The 26,480-nt window shown below is 36.3% G+C and overlaps 2 protein-coding genes across 2 annotated transcripts in view; both read left to right on the forward strand.

The window, feature by feature from the left end:
* The window catches only part of LOC117337616 (b(0,+)-type amino acid transporter 1-like), a 34,567-nt gene extending 17,835 nt beyond the window's left edge, over positions 1-16,732 (forward strand). The window contains exons 3-13 of the mRNA XM_033898680.1: positions 6,295-6,396; positions 6,653-6,892; positions 7,164-7,289; positions 7,633-7,732; positions 9,850-9,894; positions 10,757-10,880; positions 11,586-11,689; positions 12,706-12,802; positions 14,861-15,010; positions 15,504-15,672; positions 16,152-16,732. Coding sequence (XP_033754571.1) covers positions 6,295-6,396; positions 6,653-6,892; positions 7,164-7,289; positions 7,633-7,732; positions 9,850-9,894; positions 10,757-10,880; positions 11,586-11,689; positions 12,706-12,802; positions 14,861-15,010; positions 15,504-15,672; positions 16,152-16,222 — 1,328 coding nt within the window. The 3' untranslated portion in view covers positions 16,223-16,732. The remainder of the gene's footprint in view (positions 1-6,294; positions 6,397-6,652; positions 6,893-7,163; positions 7,290-7,632; positions 7,733-9,849; positions 9,895-10,756; positions 10,881-11,585; positions 11,690-12,705; positions 12,803-14,860; positions 15,011-15,503; positions 15,673-16,151) is intronic.
* Positions 16,733-20,901: 4,169 nt separating this feature from the next.
* LOC117338386 lies at positions 20,902-26,083 on the forward strand. Its single transcript, XM_033899727.1, has one exon. The coding sequence runs from the start codon at positions 24,432-24,434 to the stop codon at positions 25,410-25,412; it is 981 nt and encodes a 326-aa protein (XP_033755618.1). The 5' UTR covers positions 20,902-24,431; the 3' UTR covers positions 25,413-26,083.
* Positions 26,084-26,480: the final 397 nt, after the last annotated feature.

Here is a 26,480-nt window from a genome sequence, read left to right on the forward strand (position 1 = left end):
ATACCCCGGATACAGTGTTGGTTCTGTCATCGGTAAGTCTGTCCACCATACCCCGGATACAGTGTTGGTTCTGTCATCAGTAAGTCTGTCCACCATACCCCGGATACAGTGTTGGTTCTGTCATCAGTTAGTCTGTCCACCATACCCCGGATACAGTGTTGGTTCTGTCATCAGTAAGTCTGTCCACCATACCCCGGATACAGTGTTGGTTCTGTCATCAGTAAGTCTGTACACCATACCCCGGATACAGTGTTGGTTCTGTCATCAGTAAGTCTGTCCACCATACCCCGGATACAGTGTTGGTTCTGTCATCAGTAAGTCTGTCCACCATACTCCGGATACAGTGTTGGTTCTGTCATCGGTAAGTCTGTCCACCATATCCCGGATACAGTGTTGGTTCTGTCATCAGTTAGTCTGTCCGCCATACCCAGGATACAGTGTTGGTTCTGACATCGGTAAGTCTGTCCACCATACCCCGGATACAGTGTTGGTTCTGTCATCGGTAAGTCTGTCCACCATACCCCGGATACAGTGTTGGTTCTGTCATCAGTAAGTCTGTCCACCATCCCCCGGATACAGTGTTGGTTCTGTCATCAGTAAGTCTGTCCACCATACCCCGGATACAGTGTCGGTTCTGTCATCGGTAAGTCTGTCCACCATACCCCGGATACAGTGTTGGTTCTGTGATCGGTAAGTCTGTCCACCATACCCCGGATACAATGTTGGTTCTGTCATCGGTAAGTCTGTCCACCATACCCCGGATACAGTGTTGGTTCTGTCATCAGTAAGTCTGTCCGCCATACCCCGGATACAGTGTTGGTTCTGTGATCAGTAAGTCTGTCCACCATACCCCGGATACAGTGTTGGTTCTGTCATCAGTACGTCTGTCCACCATACCCCGGATACAGTGTTGGTTCTGTCATCAATAAGTCTGTCCACCATACCCCGGATACAGTGTTGGTTCTGTCATCAGTTAGTCTGTCCACCATACCCCGGATACAGTGTTGGTTCTGTCATCAATAAGTCTGTCCGCCATACCCCGGGTACAGTGTTGGTTCTGTCATCGGTAAGTCTGTCCACCATACCCCGGATACAGTGTTGGTTCTGTCATCAGTAAGTCTGTCCACCATACCCCGGATACAGTGTTGGTTCTGTCATCGGTAAGTCTGTCCACCATACCCCGGATACAGTGTTGGTTCTGTCATCGGTAAGTCTGTCCACCATACCCCGGATACAGTGTTGGTTCTGTCATCAGTAAGTCTGTCCACCATACCCCGGATACAGTGTTGGTTCTGTCATCAGTAAGTCTGTCCACCATACCCCGGATACAGTGTTGGTTCTGTCATCAGTAAGTCTTTCCACCATACCCCGGATACAGTGTTGGTTCTGTCATCAGTAAGTCTGTCCACCATACCCCGGATACCGTGTTGGTTCTGTCATCAGTAAGTCTGTCCACCATACCCCGGATACAGTGTTGGTTCTGTCATCAATAAGTCTGTCCACCATACCCCGGGTACAGTGTTGGTTCTGTCATCAGTAAGTCTGTCCACCATACCCCGGATACAGTGTTGGTTCTGTCATCAGTTAGTCTGTCCACCATACCCCGAATACAGTGTTGGTTCTGTCATCGGTAAGTCTGTCCACCATACCCCGGATACAATGTTGGTTCTGTCATCGGTAAGTCTGTCCACCATACCCCGGATACAGTGTTGGTTCTGTCATCAGTAAGTCTGTCCACCATACCCCGGGTACAGTGTTGGTTCTGTCATCAGTAAGTCTGTCCACCATACCCCGGATACAGTGTTGGTTCTGTCATCAGTAAGTCTGTCCACCATACCCCGGATACAGTGTTGGTTCTGTCATCGGTAAGTCTGTCCACCATACCCCGGATACAGTGTTGGTTCTGTCATGAGTAAGTCTGTCCACCATACCCCGGATACAGTGTTGGTTCTGTCATCAGTAAGTCTGTCCACCATACCCCGGATACAGTGTTGGTTCTGTCATCGGTAAGTCTGTTCACCATATCCCGGATACAGTGTTGGTTCTGTCATCGGTAAGTCTGTCCATCATACCCCGGATACAGTGTTGGTTCTGTCATCAGTATGTCTGTCCACCATACCCCGGATACAGTGTTGGTTCTGTCATCAGTAAGTCTGTCCACCATACCCCGGATACAGTGTTGGTTCTGTCATCGGTAAGTCTGTCCACCATACCCCGGATACAGTGTTGGTTCTGTCATCAGTAAGTCTGTCCACCATACCCCGGATACAGTGTTGGTTCTGTCATCGGTAAGTCTGTCCACCATACCCCGGATACAGTGTTGGTTCTGTGATCGGTAAGTCTGTCCACCATACCCCGGATACAGTGTTGGTTCTGTCATCAGTAAGTCTGTCCACCATACCCCGGATACAGTGTTGGTTCTGTCATCAGTAAGTCTGTCCACCATACCCTGGATACAGTGTTGGTTCTGTCATCGGTAAGTCTGTCCGCCATACCCCGGATACAGTGTTGGTTCTGTCATCAGTAAGTCTGTCCACCATACCCCGGATACAGTGTTGGTTCTGTCATCAGTAAGTCTGTCCACCATACCCCGGATACAGTGTTGGTTCTGTCATCGGTCTTTCGTCATTCTCTGGATACTCGTATTCAAATTTGAAACTACCCGTTTAAATAAAAGACGGTATTACATTTTCTTCATATTGAATAAAATCATATTGTTTCCAGGTCACAGCGGAATAATAAATAAAAGGGTTTGTAGCTTTGTAATAATTGAGCTGTTTCTAATTTTGGAGGGGTTATGAGGTTATGTTAAATTTTAGTTGTAAATATTACATTTAGCTGAACACTAGTGCTATTTGTAGATATCAAATTAAATGAAGTTTAAAAAAAAAATACAAAAGGAGGAGGAGCATCGTGAAATGTAAACTCTGGTACACAATTCTCCCATTCGACCGAAACAACAAGTAAACAGATCTATTCTAGAAATAGCCCAGCATCTGAACATATGCTATAGATCGGTTATCGCGGTGTTCCTTAGGTAAACTTTAAGTTATCACTGCCAGTAAAGCACTCATTGTCTATAGATTCAACCTATCTGCCGACTCACACATTATCCTCCAAACAAGCAGATTTTTTTCAGTTCTTCCTTTTAATGGTTTATAAATTCGTCAACGTTGGGCTTTGTGACCTATTGGTTAATCATTTTTTAATCAAACCGCTTAAACTTATAAGTCATTCTTTCTATTTCATTACCGTTGAGTTTTTTATCAACAGAATAATAGTTAATTTGACGTTATGTGTTAACATTCACTGTAAATAAATCTGACACACAAGTGACCCTCCACCCCCAACTTCCTACTTCAGGTAGATACACATTTAGTCCAAGATGTTCTTGCTTGAAAAGTGGTGTGAATCTCTGTCATTTTTAACAGCAATATAAAGTCGATGAACTTTTAGGTGGCCTCTATAAAATACTCTGATTTTATTGTGCTGATCTGATAGTGTAGTGAGCACAAATAGTAGATTCGTGGGAACCATATCATTACTATTGACGTTTTATACCTTATACAAACCTTCCTCACCTGTAATATCCTATAGTTACATTCGCTGTCTATGTCTACATTAGCGCCATTTCGCTCGTCGAGGTCACGGATCATAAATTAAAGCGATTCACAAAAGTGTATTGCTTGTATTCCTTCACTGTGCTACATGTTTCTGCTGTATGACATGCCAAATTTATTATTTAAACTAACGTTTGACTTGTTTTATTTTGAATATATATGTATTACTTTATTATGTAACACTATATTTTATAACACTTGCTAATGTAACACTTTATTGTGTAACACTTTATTGTGTAACACTTTATAATGTAACACTTTATTGTGAAACACTTTATTGTGTAACACTTTATCATGTAACACTTTATTGTGTAACACTTTATTGTGAAACACTTTATTGTGTAACACTTTATCGTGTAACACTTATTGTGTAACACTTTATCATGTAACACTTTATTGTGTAACACTTTATTGTGTAACACTTTATCATGTAACACTTTATTGTGTAACACTTTATTGTGAAACACTTTATTGTGTAACACTTTATCGTGTAACACTTATTGTGTAACACTTTATCATGTAACACTTTATTGTGTAACACTTTATCATGTAACACTTTATTGTATAACACTTTATTGTGTACCTCTTTCTTGTGTAACACTTTATTGTGTAACACTTTATCATGTAACACTTTATTGTGTAACACTTTATTGTGTAACACTTTATTGTGTACCTCTTTATTGTGTAACACTTTATTGTGTAACAGTTTATCATGTAACACTTTATTGTGTAACACTTTATTGTGTAACACTTTATCATGTAACACTTTATTGTGTAACACTTTATTATGTAACACTTTATTGTGTAACACTTTATTGTGAAACACTTTATTGTGTAACACTTTATTGTGTAACACTTTATTGTGAAACACTTTATTGTGTAACGCTTTATTGTGTAACACTTTATTGTGTAACACTTTATTGTGAAACACTTTATTGTGTAACACTTTATCGTGTAACACTTTATTGTGTAACACTTTATTATGTAACACTTTATTGTGTAACACTTTATCGTGTAACACTTATTGTGTAACACTTTATCGGGTAACTTTATTGTGAAACACTTTATTGTGTAACACTTTATCGTGTAACACTTTATTGTGTAACACTTTATTGTGAAACACTTTATTGTGAAACACTTTATTGTGTAACGCTTTATTGTGTAACACTTTATTGTGAAACACTTTATCATGTAACATTTTATCGTGTAACACTTTATTGTGTAACACTTTATTATGTAACACTTTATTGTGTAACACTTTATTGTGTAACACTTTATCGTGTAATACTTTATTGTGTAACACTTTATCATGTAACACTTTATCATGTAACACTGTATCGTGTAACACTTTATCGTGTAACACTTTATCGTGTAACTCTTTATTGTGTAACACTTTATCGTGTAACACTTTATCATGTAACACTTTATCATGTAACACTGTATCGTGTAACACTTTGTTCTGTAACACTTTATTGTGTAACACTTTATTGTGTAACACTTTATCATGTAACACTTTATCGTGTACCACTTTATTGTGTAACACTTTATCGTGTAACACTTTATTGTGTAACACTTTATTGTGAAACACTTTATCATGTAACATTTTATCGTGTAACACTTTATTGTGTCACACTTTATTATATAACACTTTATTGTGTAACACTTTATTGTGAAACACTTTATTGTGTAACACTTTATTGTGTAACACTTTATCATGTAACACTTTATAATGTAACACTTTATCGTGTAACATTTTATCGTGTAACACTTTATCGTGTAACACTTTATTGTGTAACACTTTATCGTGTAACACTTTATTGTGTAACACTTTATTGTGTAACACTTTATTGTGTAACACTTTATATGTAACACTTTATTGTGTAACACTTTATCATGTAACACTTTATTGTGTAACACTTTATTGTGTAACACTTTATTGTGAAACACTTTATTGTGTAACACTTTATTGTGAAACACTTTATTGTGTAACACTTTATCGTGTAACACTTTATTGTGTAACACTTTATCATGTAACACTTTATTGTGTAACACTTTATTGTGTAACACTTTATTAAATTTTATGATGTAACACTTTATTATATAACACTTTATCGTGTACCTTTATGTGTAACACTTTATCATGTAACACTTTATTGTGTAACACTTTATTATGTAACACTTTATTATGTAACACTTTATTGTGTAACACTTTATCATGTAACACTTAATTGTGTAACACTTTATCGTGTAACACTTTATCATGTAACACTTAATTGTGTAACACTTTATCGTGTAACACTTTAATGTAACACTTTATTGTGTAACACTTTATCGTGTAACACTTTATTGTGAAACACTTTGTGTAACACTTTATCGTGTAACACTTTATCATGTAACACTTTATCATGTAACACTTTATTGTGAACCACTTTATTGTGAAACACTTTATCATGTAACACTTTATCATGTAACACTTTATTTTGAACCACTTTATTGTGAACCACTTTATTGTGTAACACTTTATTGTGTAACACTTTATCATGTAACACTTTATTGTGAACCACTTTATTGTGTAAAGTGTGTAACACTTAATTGTGTAACACGATATTTTGTAACACTTTTATCATGAAACACTTTACCATGTAACACTTTATTATGTAAAATTTTGATGCAGGTTCTGGCATATTCATATCTCCTAAAGGAGTGCTTACTGAAACTGGGTCAGTTGGCCTCAGCCTGATTGTGTGGGTATCTGCCGGGATTCTCTCTCTTCTGGGTACGTTACGTCCTTAAATGGTTTCCATCCTTGTTTTAAAAAGGCAAGCAAATGAATAGATAAATAAAGTTTCACTACATGTTCCGTTATATGTGTTATTGCAGGTCTGTTTTACTTAATTGATTAATACAGAATGGTACTCGTGAATGTTGATGCCTCTGAATATGTTTGTTGTTATTTGCATGCTAATCGACTTTGTAGTTATGATCAATATGTTTAATTCGCTAACACTACTGTTGAATTATTGAAATAACAGGTTCATTGTCATACGCGGAAGTTGGTTGCCTGATAACCAAGTCGGGAGGCGAGTATCCATATCTTTGGGCGGGACTAGGGAGGATACTCGCCTTTCTATTTGCCTGGACAAAGATCATTGTGTTAACCCCTTCAGCTGTTGCAATCATCACCCTTACCTTTGCCGAATACATGGTCACATTTTTCGACTACTGTGGCGCTCCTCAAACACCTGTCAAAGTCATTGCGGCATTGGCTATCCGTAAGTTTGTTTTTTCTTCCAGAAACTCTCGTTTTAATTCAAAGTAAATCAGTTAACGCCCATTTGATACTTCCGCTACAATAAATGAGCTATCTGACATTTTGTGATCACAACCCTGTTCTACATCCACATTAATTACTGTGTCACTATTTCGATATTATTTTCTAGTTACTCTGGCCATCATTAATTACTGTTTCACTGTTCAGATCTACATTTATAGTTACTCTAACCATCATTAATTATGTTTCACTGTTCTGATCAACATTTATAGTTACTCTGGCCATCATTAATTGCTGGGACACGAAGCTAGCCGCAAGTGTACAAGTGTTCTTTACCGCCGCCAAGCTCATAGCCCTCGTCATCATCATCATTGGCGGATTTGTATGGCTTGGACGAGGTATATATTTCTCCTTACATATTGTATAATCACATGATTATTCAAATAATCAAAACATGAAAAAAACATAATTACGTTAAATTGCCTGAATAATAGCATAGATGATAACATCTGTGTATTGATATATATTACCAGGACTTGACCAGGCCCCAGTTTCGTGAATGTTCCTGAACTTGAGAAAATGTCTTAATTCAAAGTATATCCATAGGAAATCATAACAGAATTTAAGGAGAATTTCTTAACTAATATTTTGAGTTAACTGCGTCTGGAAAATGCTTTCTATTAAGGATGATAAATTGGCCACGTGTCATCACGTGACTTAACTTCGTTGCATTCTGTTCAGGTGAGACAGCCACCATGCAGTCAGGATTTGCTGGCACGACGGGTTCGGCATCATCCATTGCTCTGGCATTTTACGATGCACTTTGGGCCTACGACGGATGGTATGGTTATCTGCAGTGGAAAAACTACATAAAAACATACACAATACTACAATTTACATAGATTTTAGGGAAGGATTGAGTGTTCTCACAAATTAAAACGATGTGTGCAGTATATGCGGACTATAGAACATCAAACAGATAACGCGAACGTACGCTCAAATGATGAACAATGTCAGATATTTATGACAGTTAAAATGAAATTATAAGAATATCATATCGATCAGTATGACACTTTTCTGTTTTAAAATTTATGAAAATATCCATGATTCTACGTCCTCGTGTTTATAATCTTTGTTTCCAGAGGTATTCAGTAAGAGTGTACAACTAACGGGTAGTTAGGAGTCGCCTTTTGTTTATAAAACAAAGTTTGATTTCCTCCTGTCTTCAATCATAAATCATGTAAATGCATATACTGTCAGGAAGTTTTTGTTCATCCCTCCATTATTAATATATTTACATGTATATATATATATATATATTCATCATAGTACAACTACGACCGGGCCTAAAACTCACGATCTACGGCATACAGTCGTCTTGCTTGAAATACTCACAGCTTATACCGCTGCGCCACATCCGCGTTCTTAAAAAAGAACGCTTCAATGGCGCAGTGGTAGTCGGCCCGATACCCGTCTATGATAATAATGCCCAGTCGTCTAATAGATGATCTGAATACCTGGGTCGCAATGTATATACATACATCGATGCAAATTGTACACATAAATATTCATCACAGTACAACTACGACAGGAAATTGAAATCTTTCCTTCGGATTACCAACACATAGGTAAGATTTGAATTTATAATATGTGTACATTCGCATCCATGTATGTGTACATTGCGAGCCAGGTATTCATATCATCTAATGGACGACTTGTCACTCTGATCCTGTCAGGATATCGGGCCGACCATCACTTCATCATTGACATTCGTTTTTAGAACGTTGGTGTGGCGCAGGGTATGAGCTGCGGGTATTTCTGGCGGCTAAGCGATTAGATGCCGTAGATATCAGTAACATTTTATCGTTCATCTTTTAAGGGTCATCTATATAGCAGAACAGTGTTGAATTTCAAATACGAATAAATACCTAAAGATTTGCACAAAAAATGTGATGTAATATACCAAAATGTTTGTTTGGACATGTAGCTTCTTACAATCACCAATAATATGCTATAGATGCGACCAGCTTCTTATATAGAGTAACTTTGTGGTAAGATGTAGCATGGAATAATTCTAAGTCACGCAAATTATCAAACCTGAAAAATAGCCATGCTGTTATGTTTACAAGTGTCTATAGCACAGGGTAGGAGCATTTGTTTGACAGGATTTTACTGTATGTACGTATAAACACTTATTTTGTTTTGACCTTGAAATGCAAATGGCGGCTGAGAATAATATTACATAAATATGGCTTAGAGGAGGCATTTCAGTTAATAACAATACTCCTATATCGTACTTTTAAGACATCTTATCATAGTAACATGAACATTTTGAAGTCAATTTGTTAAACTGGTGAGTTTGGAGCCTTTTTCAGAAATAGGCTTATTTTACCCCAAACTCAACGGTTGAACATTTTTTCATAAAAGCAGTCTTCTTGCCACATCAAGAATACTTTATATTGTCTAATAAGAGCATTTTTGATGTTTTAAATACCTCCTAATATGCCATATTTGTGTGATATCATTCACGACCGCCATTTGCAATTCAAGGTCAAAATAAAAACAGCGTTTATACATATAATAACGTCAAAGCTGGTCAAACCAATGCTCCTATTTTGTGCTTTAGACACTTGCGAGCAAAATGACATGGCAAGTTTGTGTAATACATGGGATACAAATGAGTTAATTATGTCCCCCTGACACATGCATTTTTCTTACGTTTTGTTGAAATTTACAAACAGCTTAACAAATTACATGTCAATAACAAGTCCCACGGTTTGCCATGATACATACTAAACGTTCATCATGTTACTTCTGTGACATTGCACCATAATAGGGATTTATAGGCCTGTAAAATATCAATGTTTTGACTGGATTTGCTGTTTAGATGCCCCTTAAAATTGCAAAGAAAATAAAGATTTTAAGAAATATGTTTATGTTTATTTGTGATACTTTCAGGAACACACTTAATTACGTGACAGAGGAACTACGGAATCCATATGTGTAAGTATTGAACATATCCTTTAGGTTTTAATTAAGTTATCGGAAAGGAAGAATCAAACTCTAGTCCAACTATTTTGTTTAGTCTCTGTCGTAACTGACACCATGGCAGCGCCATATAGCGTTTTCTGATTAATTTGGCTGTTCTATTACGCAGACCGCTGTTCCAACGTTAGGTATTAGGTAATTTTGCTTCATTTTTTTTAAAAATCATATTGATCAGGTGTATAATGATTTTTTGTAGGTGCATCGAAGTGTATTTACATTGGGGTAAGTACATATTTAACCTGTTGCTCTTTCGCGCAACAAGCAATGTGTACTTACCCCAACGTAAATATATTTCGATGCAGCTTCAGAAGAAAACATATCAATCCTTAAATGAAGGTGTGAATACACCTGTCAAAGGTAATGAAATTACTTTTCGGTAAATGCGTGAATACACCTGTCCTAGATAAGGAAATGTCTCATCGGTAAATGCGTGAATACACCTGTCCTAGATAAGGAAATATCCAGTTGGTAAAGGTGTGAATATACCAGTCCAAGATAATGTAATCAATCATCGATAAAGCTGTGAATACATCTGTTCCAGATAAAGAAATACCTTTCCGTGAATACACCTGTCCTAAATAAGGAAATCTCCCGTTGGTAAAAGTATGAATATACCTTTCCGTGAATTTGTCCTAGATAAGAGAAATACCTATCTGATAATGGTGTTGGTCTTTGGACAACATAATCAGTGTCAATAGGTGTTTTTTTTGTTTTTATTTTGTTCCGGCTAATTTACTTTGTTGTAAATGCATTGATATAATTCGTACATATATATGTAAATAAAACCGCCTTACTTATACATGTGTGGTTTCTGTAGAAACTTACCTAGGGCGAACATTTTGGGTGTGATCCTCGTAACAACGGTCTACCTACTGGCCAACATCTCCTACTTAACGGTGCTAGGGACTGACGGGCTCCTGGAGTCGAGTGCTGTGGTCGTGGTAAGTTTAACCGTGGAACCTGTGTCTTGATATGTTAGATTTTAGGTCTACTTTAACCTTACGACAAAATCTTTTTTTTCAAAACAATGTTACAGAAAACATCGACGCAACAACCTAGCCCCAATTCTAACACAAAAGCAATCAAACGGGAATTAATTATAATATATATATATAGAGAGAGAGAGAGAGAGAGAGAGAGAGAGAGAGAGACCCCTGAAAAACACAAAGCGTCCCCTGCCTCATCGATGACATCCGCCACACAATTCTATTTCAAATCCAGGCAAGATCACACATTTTAAAAACAGCGGCAACAACAGAACCACTGGGCATATCAACAAGAAAGATCACGATGGCGACCATAATACTTTAAAGTACAGCTTTCGTTTGCTTTTATGCAGCCCCGTTATTGTGATAAACAAATGTGATTGTGTAGCAAGTCCGTGGACTCCAGGGGAAACTGTTCACTGGCGATAAAACAAAATCTAAATCTATTTTCACCACTGTGTTTTAACTGTTACATGTATATTATAATATGATAAGATAATAAGAACAGAGCTACGTGTTCCATTTATACACATAAGATTTTACCTTTGACCTGCTTATTCCGAGAGACCTCGACCCTGAACTACATTTTTATAAGTTTAGTATCCGCAGTAGACTTTATACAACAGAGCGTCCATGATATAGGTTTTACTGTCTTTTCAGACATGGGGAGAGAAGGTTCTAGGATCCGCTGGAATCATCATGCCAATTTTTGTATTGTTTTCTACCTTCGGTGCAGCCAACGGTGCCATGTTCGCCGGAGTAAGGTAAAAATGATACAAGTCAGGATCATTTCACTTAACGGAAAAAAGTGGTGTTATGTTAGCCGGGGTAACATAACACACACTTGTAAAAATATAAAAACAATGGTGTTATGTTAGCCGGAGTAAGGTACACAATGTCACAAGTCAGGATCATAACATTAACACATAAAACAAGTGAACAAAAGGAACCGTAAACCGAGCACAAATTGTTTATAACACTAGCAATTATTTCTTTTATTTGAAACGGATAAGTAGTTATTGCATGCATTTGAATCACATGACATCATAAATTTTAACGTGTTTTAACTCAGTTCATGTATGGCATTTTTGTTAATTTCGTGTTTCTAGTATGCCTTACAAGACAGGAATACTTGAAAATAGAAACTGGCTTAAGTAAAATAGTAGCATATCTCACCACTGTTTCGTTTTTGATGACTCTAGTTATTTGTTATTCATATTGGTCAAATGTGTACAGAGTTATCCTTCTTTAAAATGGTGCTGCATCATATCGATAACATAATATGAGATTCATATAATCTGGGGTACGACATTTTCAGAACTAACAATTGCACTCTTGACACACAATCCAAAAACAACAAGGATGGATAGTATTGCAACAGCAATACAAAGTCCCCTGCCTGAGCTAGAAGTGCACGTATTCATTTCCCTTTTTTTTTTTTTTTTTTTTTGAAAAATGGTTTTTCGAAAAAAAACAAATGTGGGATGCACAACTACATGTTATACTGATCATGTATACCAAGTTTCGTTAAGATCGGAGTAGTACTTTAGGAGGAGTTGTCCGGACAACTATTGCGTGACAGACAGACAGACAGACCGACCGACGGACGGACGGACGGACGGACGGACGGTAAACCTATAGTCCCCCCGTTTTTCAAACGGCAGGGGACTAATAAATATGTGAAATATTCAATTTTACGTAAATACAAACAGGTATCCTGCATTTCATGCATCAAATTGTTTAAAGTCTCGGACTGAGATGTAGATTTTTGTGTTAACAGGACGCTGTACGCGGCGGCCAGAGAACAACAATTCCCTGAAGTGTTGTCGTATGTCAGCTGTAGACGTTACACTCCAATACCTTGTATCATATTCACGGTAAGGACGTGTTAATTACGTGGTCATCTGTAGACGTCATACTCCAATACCTTGTACATTTGTATCATATTCACGGTAAGAATGTGTTAATTACGTGGTCAGCTGTAGACGTCACACTCCAATACCTTGTATCATATTCACGGTAAGGACGTGTTAATTACGTGGTCATCTGTAGACGTCATACTCCAATACCTTGTATCATATTCACGGAAAGGACGTTAATTACGTGGTCAGCTGTAGACGTCATACTCCAATACCTTGTATCATATTCACGGTAAGGACGTGTTAATTAAGTGGTCAGCTGTAGACGTCATACTCCAATACCTTGTATCATATTCACGGTAAGGACGTGTTAATTACGTGGTCATCTGTAGACGTCATACTCCAATACCTTGTATCATATTCACGGTAAGGACGTGTTAATTACGTGGTCATCTGTAGACGTCATACTCCAATACCTTGTATCATATTCACGGAAAGGACGTTAATTAAGTGGTCAGCTGTAGACGTTACACTCCAATACCTTGTATCATATTCACGGTAAGGACGTGTTAATTACGTGGTCATCTGTAGACGTCATACTCCAATACCTTGTATCATATTCACGGAAAGGACGTTAATTAAGTGGTCAGCTGTAGACGTCATACTCCAATACCTTGTATCATATTCACGGTAAGGACGTTAATTAAGTGGTCAGCTGTAGACGTTACACTCCAATACCTTGTATCATATTCACGGTAAGGAATGTGTTAATTACGTGGTCAGCTGTAGACGTTACACTCCAATACCTTGTATCATATTCACGGTAAGGACGTGTTAATTAAGTGGTCAGCTGTAGACGTTACACTCCAATACCTTGTATCATATTCACGGTAAGGACGTGTTAATTAAGTGGTCAGCTGTAGACGTCATACTCCAATACCTTGTATCATATTCACGGTAAGGACGTGTTAATTAAGTGGTCAGCTGTAGACGTCATACTCCAATACCTTGTATCATATTCACGGTAAGGACGTGTTAATTATGTGGTCAGCTGTAGACGTCATACTCCAATACCTTGTATCATATTCACGGTAAGGACGTGTTAATTACGTGGTCAGCTGTAGACGTCATACTCCAATACCTTGTATCATATTCACGGTAAGAATGTGTTAATTACGTGGTCAGCTGTAGACGTCATACCCCAATACCTTGTATCATATTCACGGTAAGGACGTGTTAATTAAGTGGTCAGCTGTAGACGTCATACTCCAATATCTTGTATCATATTCACGGTAAGAATGTGTTAATTACGTGGTCAGCTGTAGACGTCATACTCCAATACCTTGTATCATATTCACGGAAAGGACGTTAATTAAGTGGTCAGCTGTAGACGTCATACTCCAATACCTTGTATCATATTCACAGTAAGGACGTATTAATTAAGTGGTCAGCTGTAGACGTCATACTCCAATACCTTGTATCATATTCACGGTAAGGACGTGTTAATTATGTGGTCAGCTGTAGACGTCATACTCCTATACATTGTATCATATCCACGGTAAGGACGTGTTAATTAAGTGGTCAGCTGTAGACGTTACACTCCAATACCTTGTATCATATTCACGGTAAGGACGTGTTAATTAAGTGGTCAGCTGTAGACGTCATACTCCAATACCTTGTATCATATTCACGGTAATTATGGACGTGTTAATTAAGTGGTCAGCTGTAGACGTCATACTCCAATACCTTGTATCATATTCACGGATTACACTCTAATATCTGTAATACTCGTATTCACGGTACGGACGTTTTGATTTATGGTGTTCATTCTTCTCTGCATCCGACATATATACGGTCTTAGATGGGTCATTTCAGGAGCGAATTTAATATCTGCATGTAATAAGTAGGTTATTGCACCTTGACGGATTCTAATCTTAGTGTTGATTTTGTTTTGATATTGTTAAGTAAAAATGAGAATCGACAGACGCCATTATTTTATTATGTATATGGACAGAATATTACATTAGTTACAATATGGAAAATAAATATTAATTAGACTAACTCTTTATATTTCAGACGATCCTTTCCCTTTTGATGTTGATACCAGGCAATATAGGAAGTCTTATCGATTTCTTCAGTTTCGCCGCCTGGCTGTTTTATGCGCTCACTATATTATCGTTAGTTGTTCTTCGATTCACCATGAAGGATGCACATCGTCCTATTAAAGTAAGTGGTATCAGTCGCTATACAATATGACAGACACAACGAGGAAATGAAACGGAGAAACAAAAAATAATAATTAAGAGAATTTCCACATGTAAACTAAAACCGTTACTCTTTCTAAATAAAACACTGGCAAAACAACAGAAATGGACATAAGAAGACATTCGTAATTATAATCCAAACTCGATAACACGAGGGCTGACTATAAACAAGAAATCCAGATATATTTGGAAAAAGAGAAAGAATATTCTTTAGGAGTGGATGTTCAGGATTAAATAAGAACGAACAAGATGTATTCGTTGGGACCTTGTAGCATTACTAGAATAAGATCTGTAGAAAGATAAACGGTTTTCTGCTGCATTAACACATAGTTCTAATCTCTTAAGTTTCATTTGTCTATATAATGTACTTTTGATATGCAATTCTAATTTTGAACAAGTTGATGGCGTAATGATCAATTATTTAATTAATTGAATTCCTTATCGTTCCCTTCCAGGTCTTCATTTTGTTCCCCTTGATTTTCATGGCCTGTTCTATATACCTTGTGATAGCACCTATTATCCAGGACCCCGCCATCGAGTTCCTGTATGCCTTTATATTCATACTCGGAGGTCTCGTTTTTTACGTGCCCTTCGTCCACTTCCAAATAGATCATGGGTGTTTCCGTAAGTATAGGATTTATTACATGTACCTTATCGAATTTGTACTTGGATGAATTAAACTTAATATGTATTTGATTGATTCAATAATATGTTTGATATGTTACATTAAACTTGCCGATTTTAACATGTATTACTCGTCTTTAATGAGTAGATTTAGTTAAGTTTTTAGTATTACCTAAAACTTTTTTTTCAAATTGTTATTATTCTAATTGTCTGACGCCCCGAAAAATATAGTACTACAGTACTCAATATGAAGAATTGAGTGAACTATCAATAATCGTATAGATTATCCAATATTATGTATAATGGAATAAATGCTTGAAATGTTTAGCATTGTTACAAATCTTACATGGTAATTCATATATATTACAAACTCCTTCAAACAGTCCCAGTAAAACGGTACAGACTGTTTTCCCTCATTGTACCGAAATGTTTATTTTCTCTTTGAAACATGAATTAATTGACAATTTATACCTGTGTAGGGCCTGTCACAAGATTTATCCAGTACTGGATGGAGGTTGTTCCGAGCCCGTACGAGCCTGAGGAAGGATAAGGAGCCTGACACTGTCATCAGAGAGTTATCTGGTTGTTTTATAATCCAATGAAGCACGGCATAATTTCCTATATTTTATATAGATTGTATTTGGAACAAGAACTGATTTACATTGTGTATATTGTGGTGATAGAACTGATTTACAATGTGTATATTGTGGTGATATAAAACAATACAGGAATCTGACACGAATTTCCATCCCATGCTCCATATCAGGGACGTACATACATATCTATGTATGGCCCTGTCCATACACATTATCTTAGGTATCTCCTTGTATATATATAGATCCTGAGTTAGAAATTCGTACCATGTCACCATGCACAAGAACGCGAACTGAAGCCATACCATATTGGTATATCGAAATAAAGAAGATGAGTCAATTAGAATTCGTTCGGTGTAATACCATGTCCCCGAGTAGCACTTCATTGAAATTATCTACTTATGCATTTGCAATATATATATATTTATCCTGCAACTGCCACCGCATTGTCGGAATACACCCACCGTATATATTTTTGCTGTATACGGCAGTGACGGAAAACAGCTGTATTTTGGAATCTTAGCACGTGCGTCAGTTCGACTGACCTACTTCAAAGTGAAACTACGTTTAAAAGGCGAACCTATTTCTATCATTTTCAACACCGTTTCACTTCAAATGATTATTTTTTATGAGTAATTTTATGACTGTTGCAGGATAAGCTGTATTTTTGGCTCGGGACAGAATGACAAAAGTGGCTCGCCAAGGCTCGCCACTTTTGTCTTTCTTTACCCTCGCCAAAATACAGCTTATATTTTAAGACACTGACCATGTATTCTCTATATATTTCTATAATTTGAAATTAGGGTATATTGATACCGACCTCAGTATGTTGACAAGCTCGTTGCAGTTTGTAAAAAGCGGTGTGGCGTCATCAAGAAAGTACCGACCTACTGTCTCTAAAAATAGTAATATCGGGTTAGTATCGCATTGGGCTCTATGTGATTATGATCCTATCAATAATGATGCCGGGAAATGATTGTATCTAATTTGCTGTAGTTTGTACATTTTTGTATTTGTATTGTATTATATGTATATATATAGTATATGTTGGGATTTTAATGGTGGCTGATTAGTGCCATTTTCCCCCATTTTTTCGGATTGAAAAGTGTCGTTTTATTTTCTTAAATGTTTTTTGTTTTTGAAAATTGCGGAAACTTATGTGTCACTTATTTAAGTGAGTTGTTCGGTTTACATTTTTCCGATTCGTAAAAGCGCTATTGAACATGCTTTTCGGGTCAAAAAAGTGTCGTTATGCTTTGCTTTTTCGTCTTGATATATGACAAAAAAGCTGTAACAGAAAATGAGCAACTCACTAATTAATGACCATGAATGGCGGTTTTTTTCTCTCTCTCTTTTTTGACATTTAAGAAAATAGGACAGCACTTTTTCGCTTTCTCGACCCGAAAAATTGCGGCTGTCTTACAACGCTTTTTCGATTTTAGCAATACATGTAATTTAGATCTATGATTGTTTGTATATCAATGGTACAATTATTTTACAATATCATAATTTGATGTTGAAATTAAATTTTTTATACATTTTGTGCAATTAACGTCCTTTTTGTTTCTTTCGATTTAAACGTATTTATTGTCAAACAACAATGAACAATAGATTGGGTACAAGTTATGACATATATTTATATTTAGAAAAATATCATTACAAGGAAAACAATCAAAAGATGGGGTTGGATTTGATGAATATCTATTTAAAAGGCGATATTCTAAACAGTAATAAAAGGCTTTCTAACACGAATTCCTTTAAGAACATGCACTGTTTACAAGATTTCCCCTGAGAAGACCATAAATAAACTACTCGTAAGCCTAGCGTATAAAATATTCAACTTTCGATCACCGAGCCAAAAATATGTAGGAAGGGTGGACTGTATACCCGAGTTTGCGGAAGATACGTACAATTCTAATGATGGTAGACGTACTGTAATATTTAAGGAATTTCACTAATGATGGTAGACGTACTGTACTATTTAAGGAATTTCACTAATGATGGTAGACGTACTGTACTATTTCAGGAATTTCACTAATGATGGTAGACGTACTGTACTATTTAAGGAATTTCACTAATGATGGTAGACGTACTGTAATATTTAAGGAATTTAACTAATGATGGTAGACGTACTGTACTATTTAAGGAATTTAACTAATGATGGTAGACGTACTGTACTATTTAAGGAATTTCACTAATGATGGTAGACGAACTGTACTATTTAAGGAATTTCACTAATGATGGTAGACGTACTGTAATATTTAAGGAATTTCACTAATGATGGTAGACGTACTGTAATATTTAAGGAATTTCACTAATGATGGTAGACGTACTGTACTATTTAAGGAATTTCACTAATGATGGTAGACGTACTGTAATATTTAAGGAATTTCACTAATGATGGTAGACGTACTGTACTATTTAAGGAATTTCAACTAATGATGGTAGACGAACTGTACTATTTAAGGAATTTCACTAATGATGGTAGACGTACTGTAATATTTAAGGAATTTCACTAGGACAGTTCACTAATGAGGAGACTACTGTACTATTTAAGGATTTCACTTTTCACTAATGATGGTAACGGTACTGTACGATTTAAGGAATTTCACTAATGATGGTAGACGTACTGTACTATTTAAGGAATTTCACTAATGATGGTAGACGTACTGTAATATTTAAGGAATTTCACTAAACGTACTGTAATATTTAAGGAATTTCACTAATGAAGGTAGACGTACTGTAATATTTAAGGAATTTCATTAATGATGGTAGACGTACTGTAATATTTAAGGAATTTCACTAATGATGGTAGACGTACTGTAATATTTAAGGAATTTCACTAATGATGGTAGACGTACTGTAATATTTAAGGACTTTCACTAATGATGGTAGACGTACTGTAATATTTAAGGAATTTCAACTATGAAGAGTAGAATAGTTAGTAAGAGCAATTCTAGATTGAGAAAGTCTGTAGTATATATTGTTTAGTAATCATAATGGTTAGTATTAACAATAACAGATGAGTCGTTAATAATAATAATAGTCTTTATTTATTCTTGATAACATGTTGAGCTTAAAAGTTCGTCTTACACATAGTCAGGATAAGTATAGAATATACAATATTAACAACATACAAAATAATAATACTATAAAAAACATTAAACAAGGCAAATATGATATACAAACATACTTTTGGAGCTGTCATTAAATGTAAAGGATAAAAAGTACAACCACAGCAGGATTACAGATTACTCAAAAAAAAGTTCTTTGCTGCTTTCTTAACAGATACAAGCGTTGAACAGTTTCTCACATTACTAGGTAAAAGATTCCATTATGAGCTCCTTGATATTTAAAAGACTTTTAGAAAGTATTTGTATTATGTGATGGTAGGTAAAAACATTTGTGGTTGAGAATCTGGTAGACCTACAATGGACATCAGACATACTAGTAAAACAATTTAAATTTTGTGGAGCTAGATCTTGATTGTTAAGTATCTTATACATAAAAACAGACTGACTATATAAAATCCTTTTGCTAAAAGGCAGCCATCTTAGTAATTTAAACATGTCATTAGATGGAGTTAAAAAGTCACAATTTAAAATCATTTTGGCTGTTCTCGTCTGAAGGCGCTCCAACTTAACAATATTCTTTTTTGTACTGTTGCCCCAGACAGTAGCACAGTAGTCAATATGAGGATTGACAAAACAATAAAAAAAAACGTAATACAGGAAGTCTGGCTTAAAAATGGTCATATTCTTTTCATTTGAAAAATTGAACATAATATTTGGTAACTTGTAACCAAGACATACAATCATCAACTGATACTCCTAACAGCTTTTCGTGTTTTACAATATTTACATTGTTGATGACGATAGATAGTTCACCTTTTAATTTACATTTCCTCTGTGAGGTAGAAACAAGCATAACTTTGGTTTTGTCAGTATTAATACACATTTTGTTAACATCACATCATGACGAAACTGGCTTGGCATCCTCATTGAGGTTTTTATTTACATCATCAATAGATTTGGTCTGGGTCTGAGCTGCAGTGTCATCGGCATACATATAATGTACATAACACTCTGATTAGTAACTAGGGGGGAGATCGTTTACATACAAAATAAACAACAATGGCCCCAATATTTATCCCCGAGGGACCCCAACTGAAAGGGAGGGGGGGGGGGGGGGGGGGGGGGGGGGGGGGGGGGAGAGAGAAACACTTAAAGTATTCTAAAAAATATAGAACTTGAAATCTCCCACTCAGATAACTATTAAAAACTGTACTGTTCTGGATGAGCATCCTTACAATTCAAGTTTTGAGAGCAAAATTTGATGATTAACAAGATCGAGGGCCTTACGGATATTCAAAAATAGTACACCAGTTAGTTTTCCTTTATCTATTGAAGAATTTGTTATGTTGGTAAATGCAGACTGACATGAATGTTTAGGTCTGAAACCAGACTGGCTATCTGTAATCAAACTGTTTACAGTCAAAACCTTATAAGAACGAACATGTATGTGTTTCTCTAAACACTCGGATAATACCTTGACAAAGCTGACTTCATTATTATGGAACTCCTTAACAGAAAACAATGGAAACACCAGGCCATATACACACTAGGTCTATATTCCATATACACACTAGGCCGATATTCCATATACACACTAGGCCGATATTCCATATACACACTAGGCCGATATTCCATATACACACTAGGCCGATATTCCATATACACACTAGGCCGATATTCCATATACACACTAGGCTGATATTCCATATACACACTAGGCTGATATTCCATATACACACTAGGCCGATATTCCATATACACACTAGACCGATATTCCATATACACACTAGGCCGATATTCCATATACACACTAGGCCGATATTCCATATACACACTAGGCCGATATTCCATATACACACTAGGCCGATATTCCATATACACACTTGGCCTATATTCCATATACACACTTGACCTATATTCTATATACACACTAGACCTATATTCCATATACACACTAGGCCGATATTCCATATATACATTAGGCCTATATTCCATATACACACTAGGCCTATATTCTATATACACACTAGACCTATATTCCATATACACACTAGGCCTATATTCCATATACACACAAGGCCTATATTCTATATACACACTAGGCCGATATTCCATATACACACTAGGCCGATATTCCATATATACATTAGGCCTATATTCCATATACACACTAGGCCTATATTCCATATACACACTAGGCCTATATTCCATATACACACAAGGCCTATATTCCATATACACACAAGGCCTATATTCCATATACACACAAGGCCTATATTCTATATACACACTAACCTATATTCCATATACACACTAGGCCTATATTCCATATACACACTAGGCCTATATTCCATATACACACTAGGTCGATATTCCATATACACACTAGGCCTATATTCCATATACACACTTGGCCTATATTCCATATACACACTAGGCCTATATTCCATATACACACTAGGCCTATATTCCATATACACACTTGGCCTATATTCTATCAACACACTTGGCCTATATTCCATGTATACATTAGGCCTTTATTCCATATACACACTTGGCCTATATTCCATATACACACTTGGCCTATATTCATATACACACAAGGCCTATATTCCATATACACACTAGGCCTATATTCCATATACACACTAGGCCTATATTCCATATACACACTTGGCCTATATTCCATGGACACACTAGGCCTATATTCCATATACACACTAGGCCTTTATTCCATAGACACACTAGGCCTATATTCCATATATACACTTGGCCTATATTCATATACACACAAGGCCTATATTCCATATACACACTTGGCCTATATTCTATATACACACAAGGCCTATATTCCATATATACACTTGGCCTATATTCCATATACACACTAGGCCTATATTCTATATACACACTAGGCCTATTTTCTATATACACACTAGGCCTATATTCCATAGACACACAAGGCCTATATTCTATATACACACTAGGCCTATATTCTATATACACACTAGACCTATATTCCATATACACACTAGGCCTATTTTCTATATACACACTAGGCCTATATTCCATAGACACACAAGGCCTATATTCCATATACACACTAGGCCTATATTCTATATACACACTAGGCCTATTTTCTATATACACACTAGGCCTATATTCCATAGACACACAAGGCCTATATTCCATATACACTAGGCCTATATTCCATATACACACTTGGCCTATAGTCCATATACACACTAGGCCTATATTCCATCGACAAACTTGGCCTATATTCCAAATATTACATCAATAAAACAACAAAGAATACAGAGGATAATAACGAAAACGTCATTCAAACTCAAAATCGATGGTAAGATGAAACCAATACTATAGATTTGCACGGGGGCTCATGAAAAGGCCAGTGAGACCAGATGCTCCGGAAGTGAAAGAATCTTTTACTTCATCGACCATAACCACCATACAAATATAGGTCAAATCGGTGTTAAGTCACAATCTCAAATGAGAGTTATGATAGACCGAGTTTGTTTCGTTCAATCCTTATTATTTAATTTAAAAAAAAAACTAAAATAAAACTAGTCCATAACGAAAAAATGTTTAATTGAGGACAACAAGAGTATTTTTTCTATGGCACAAGAATTTTGACATTGATCAAACACAGACTGCATATTTTTTCTGTGCGCCATTCGCCAGAAAGAAGCTCAATTTAATCTAAATTCCAAATTGTTGATGTAAAAAAAGACATTAATGGTAGACCCTATCTATGTAAGACAGCAGGAAAAAATTACAAAAAATAAAAAGAACTTTTGCGAAAAATAGTTATGATGTCATCAAAACATACCGCGACTTCATTTTTTTCAATCTGTTACTAATTAAAAAGAATAAATGAAACAATGAAAAGGCACGTAAAAACTCAAATCAAATTATGATATAACTGAATGTAAAGTGTGCGGTTGGTGTTTCACAGGAAGCGTGTTATAACAGACCGCATTCGACGACCACACCTATGTTAACTTGTTCAGTGAGATAACCACCGTCTAATACATGTAAAGAGACAGGCTTGGTCTCAACAAACCCGCCAATCAAATAAACCTATACATGTTTTAATGGTAAACAAAAAATCACTTGTATCTATTTGATGAAAGCTACAAGTTTATTTTTATCGATTTTAACGACTCGATTTTAATTAGATGTTGAAAATAGTACATTTGCTAAAAAAAACATTGGAGAATACAATTCGTTGGAACCCTGATTTGTTTTTAACACGCGAGTATTCGTATCTAAGTCACATTGCATGTGCCCGTCGGTATTGTCATTTACGTTTTCATTTCACCTCAAATAGGCCCTATATAGCCAAATTACTGGTAGATAGAGTCCACTTAGATGCATAATTAATCAAAGACTAGAACACACAAATCAATTTCCCCGTTAGCATGTGATCTACCTGTTCGTTATCGGCCAGCTTCAATCAGTCAGTGGCGAGGCCGCAGTAATTAACACCCTCGTGATAAGGAGAGGCGTCAATTCATTTGTGTTATTTCGGTATATATATAAAAACATCTTGTTATCTGAACAATAACAAGGTGTATAGTTTAAAGTTGAATGAAGATACCGAGATCGATGTCTTCCCTTAAAGGTGAGTTGCTGGAAGCGGAGATGTTTGAGTTGATATCTACAAGAGCAAAGTACGTACGATGTGACTGTGACATGAAACAGCCATATTTCTATTGACGATTATCATAGAAAACTTTACCTGGATTTTGATAATGTGTGCGACACTGCTACAAAAGAGTAATACAGCAGGAAAACATATTGTGTAGCGTTATTCCAAAGACCTTCGCAAAACCATTCCCGCTAACGGTACGGGACCTTGGGTGTGATAGCTATAATGCTAGGGAAGGCATCATACAACAGTGAATTCACAAACGTATAGCTTTGTTCACGTGAACAGAACCAAGACAAAAAGTGCCGATGTGTCTGTACAAAGTAAATGTGGAGAGTGTGTTTCGCCGTTTTACCATACAACATTGCTTTGCCTTGCACAACGTCCCAGTATAACTTGAGATAACACCGAATTGTCTGAACAATGAAGTGGAAACGTGTCAAGCTTCGTGTAGTGATTGGGATAGCGACTGTGTTATTGGTAACATGTATCGTCCAGTACTATAGCCTCTTTCATAAACCAATAGCTTCTCTCTGTCGACGTAACTTCCGGAAGTATCCACATTCTGTGTTCACGATGTCGAATGGAGTATGGAGACGAAATTCCGCAGTTTGTGGTAAATGTCCAGATTTTTGGAATGCAACGCTGGTATCACCTGCTGGTAAAACAGCAATGTTCATACACAATCCGGAATTCGATGAAGCGATATCCGCAACAATAGAACGGAAACATACTTACGAACCGGAAACAGCTATTTTGTTGTTTGACCTATTAAATGGTGAACCGGAAGCAAATTTCGTTGACATCGGTGCAAACATAGGTGTTCATTCATTACCCATTGCTCAATATGGTCGCAAAGTTATTTCAGTGGAAGCGTTACATTTCAATATCGAACCTTTATGTGCTTCCATAGATGTAGGAAATTTAAACGACAGAGTAACCATAGTACATAATGCTATGACCAATCAGAGAGGGACAGTTAACCTCGGAGCTGAGGACGGAAACCTAGGAGGCACATTTGTTGATCACGATGCTAAACATATCAAAACATTAAAACAGGGAAGAGTCAACGGCAACTGGTTGAACCCTGTAAACACGGTGACCTTCGATGACCTCTTGGATTTACCTGTAATTGGTGATTTTCCGAAGGTACTGGTAAAAATCGACATAGAAGGGTCGGAACACAAAGCCTTACAAAAATCAAAAACATTTTTCAGGCGAACAAAAGTTATTGGAGTTCTAATGGAATGGGAATTTCACCGCAGTATGCCTTCTGGGGAATACATTATCACGTACATGGAGAACATGAATTTCGTGCCTCATTTTCCTAGTAAGACCAGAAAAGTTCTAAACACAAAAGACAGTTCAGACTGGCCGTATGATGTTATGTGGCTTCCAAAATAATTCATGTGTTTGTTAAAAAAGAATCTAAAATTATCTTAAAAAAATGGATAATTTGAAGAGCATGCGGAACAACAGTACAACTATAATTGTTTACTTGGATGTACGGAGAAACGTTCCCAAATTATCACGATCCGACGTATATTTAGTCCTTATTGCATCATTGACAGGTGTCGAATTAAGATAATTAAGTATTTTTATATCTCTCCCTTCTTCAGCTTAGTAAACTCTGAATAATTAAGCGTATACGCAGTGATAAATTACTCCGCTGATTAATAAGTGCGGGAAACGTCAACTAGAAGGCGCCATTTTGAAAGGACTGATCAACGCAATTTTAGCGTTTTCTTATGGAACGCCAGAGCTGTCTTAGGTGATCAAATATGAAGTGAGAATATAAAATCGCGTTTGATTACACATGAAATAATGTTTTATCAACTTTAAAACTTGTTAATAATTGTAAAATTGAAGACAACATTTCAATATTTTTCTTTCATGATGATTAAAATAATGAATTTGTGTGGAACTATATTTTGTGTACTTGTGTACTTGATTACCTTTCCCGCCAAATTGGAACTATCTGTTACGCTGTTACATCGATCATTCAGCTGTTTCGTCACTACGTATAACGAACGTAGAATACTGTTTCTTATGATTTTTTTCATAGATTACGTTGAAAAATAGTTTTGAAATGTAAATATAAGAAATAATTGTTATTTTTTGTTGTTCACTGGTGTATGAACGGCATTTTTGCCGTTCATACACCAGTGAACAACAAAAAATAACAATTATTTCTTAAATATTCGGTAGATACGTCTTTATATTCGGTAGATATGTCTTTATATTCGGTAGATATGTCTTTATATACGGTAGATATGTCTTTATATGCGGTAGATATGTCTTTATATTCGGTAGACATGTCCTTATATTCGGTAGGTATGTCCTTATATTCGGTAGTTGTGTCCTTTTATTCGGTAGATATGTCCTTATATGCGGTGCGTTTCCCTTTATATTCGGTAGTTAAAATGAAGCTTTTTATTCGGTGCAAACTTTCTTATATGCTGTGCGAATATA

This window comes from Pecten maximus, chromosome 11, assembly GCF_902652985.1.
Source record: "Pecten maximus chromosome 11, xPecMax1.1, whole genome shotgun sequence".
In the NCBI taxonomy this organism is placed as follows: domain Eukaryota; kingdom Metazoa; phylum Mollusca; class Bivalvia; order Pectinida; family Pectinidae; genus Pecten; species Pecten maximus.